The 1183-nt window shown below is 41.1% G+C and overlaps 1 protein-coding gene across 1 annotated transcript in view; it reads left to right on the top strand.

Moving 5' to 3' along the window:
• The first annotated feature begins 208 nt into the window (after window positions 1-208).
• Window positions 209-1183, top strand: part of LOC106690612 (uncharacterized) — a 27508-nt gene continuing 26533 nt past the window's right edge. Inside the window, exon 1 of the mRNA XM_067050865.1 lies at window positions 209-410. Within this exon, the coding sequence (XP_066906966.1) occupies window positions 209-410 (202 nt within the window). The remainder of the gene's footprint in view (window positions 411-1183) is intronic.

Genomic DNA, 1183 nt, shown 5'->3' with positions numbered 1-1183 from the left:
AGTAGTTGTATAGTGAAGGGAAAAACAAGGAGAAGAGAAAACGGTATACGTGATATTGGCAGCTGATTTGGAGTAGTGGGGATAGCAGCCTAATCCTATCAGACTCCACCCAAACAAACAGGTTTGCCTTTATTATTGTTATTATTTTTCACATTTTTTCTCGTTGTTTAAAGCAATTGTGACATTTAACTTAAATTTCTTTCTCAAAATGGTCAATTGCAACCTATGTGGAAAAACAGTAAGTCGTGAAGACAAAGCTAAATTAGCTTGTTTCACGTGCCAAAACATATTCCATGCTAAATGCATGAAAATAGATTTCACAGGCTTAGAAGGCATAAAAGAGAGCAGTAAAAAATGGAAGTGTGCCGATTGCGAATCAGCATCGCCTAAATTGCCAGCCGCTGAGTCTAGTACTATGTGAGACCTACTGAGAGCGCTGACCGATGAAGTAAAAGAAATGAAGTGCAAACTTCAGGGAATAGATGAACTGAAGGAGATAAAAGAAACACTTCAGAAGCAATCGGAACTTGTATTCGAATACAGCCTACAAATAATCGAGACACTTCTAGAAGAACAAAAACATACGTTGAAAAAGTAGCAACCGAAAACAACATGCTAAAACAAAAATATCAGAGCTCAACTAAACCACACAGAGCAGGTACAACTTAAGAATACGATAGAAATAAGGGGAATCCCGGAGAAGCTAGGTGAAACCGGGACAGGCACAATTCTTAGCGTCGGGGCGGGTCTGGGTGTCAAGTTGAGCCCGGACGATCTTGATCACGCCGTGAGACTCTAGCACAAACAGGAAGGGACCCCAGGTCCGATTATTGCAAGATTCGTCCGTCAAACGGTAAAAGATGAGCTAGTGCGGCAGTGAAGAATAAAGAGAGATTTCTCTACACGCCATCCAGGCTGGGAAGAGAACGACTCGTACCGCGTCTATATGAGTGAAGCCATGACCTCTGCCAATAAACACCTCTATTGGTTAGAAAGCCAGAAAAAAATTACTGCAAAAATAAAATATGTCTGGCTTAGCGGAAGTAAAGTTCGTTGCAGGCAGTCGGATGGATACCCTGCAGTAACGATAGCAAAATCAAGTGACCTGGACGTCTTTAGCTGATCATTGTATATAATTTACCCCGATTGTATAGTCACTTTATGCTTTAGCTGAACATTGTAT

This window comes from Halyomorpha halys, unplaced genomic scaffold (genome assembly GCF_000696795.3).
Source record: "Halyomorpha halys isolate HHAL.00 unplaced genomic scaffold, Hhal_1.1 Scaffold1774.1, whole genome shotgun sequence".
In the NCBI taxonomy this organism is placed as follows: domain Eukaryota; kingdom Metazoa; phylum Arthropoda; class Insecta; order Hemiptera; family Pentatomidae; genus Halyomorpha; species Halyomorpha halys.
Note: the sequence above shows the minus strand (reverse complement) of the source record. Positions and strands in the feature narration are given on the sequence as shown.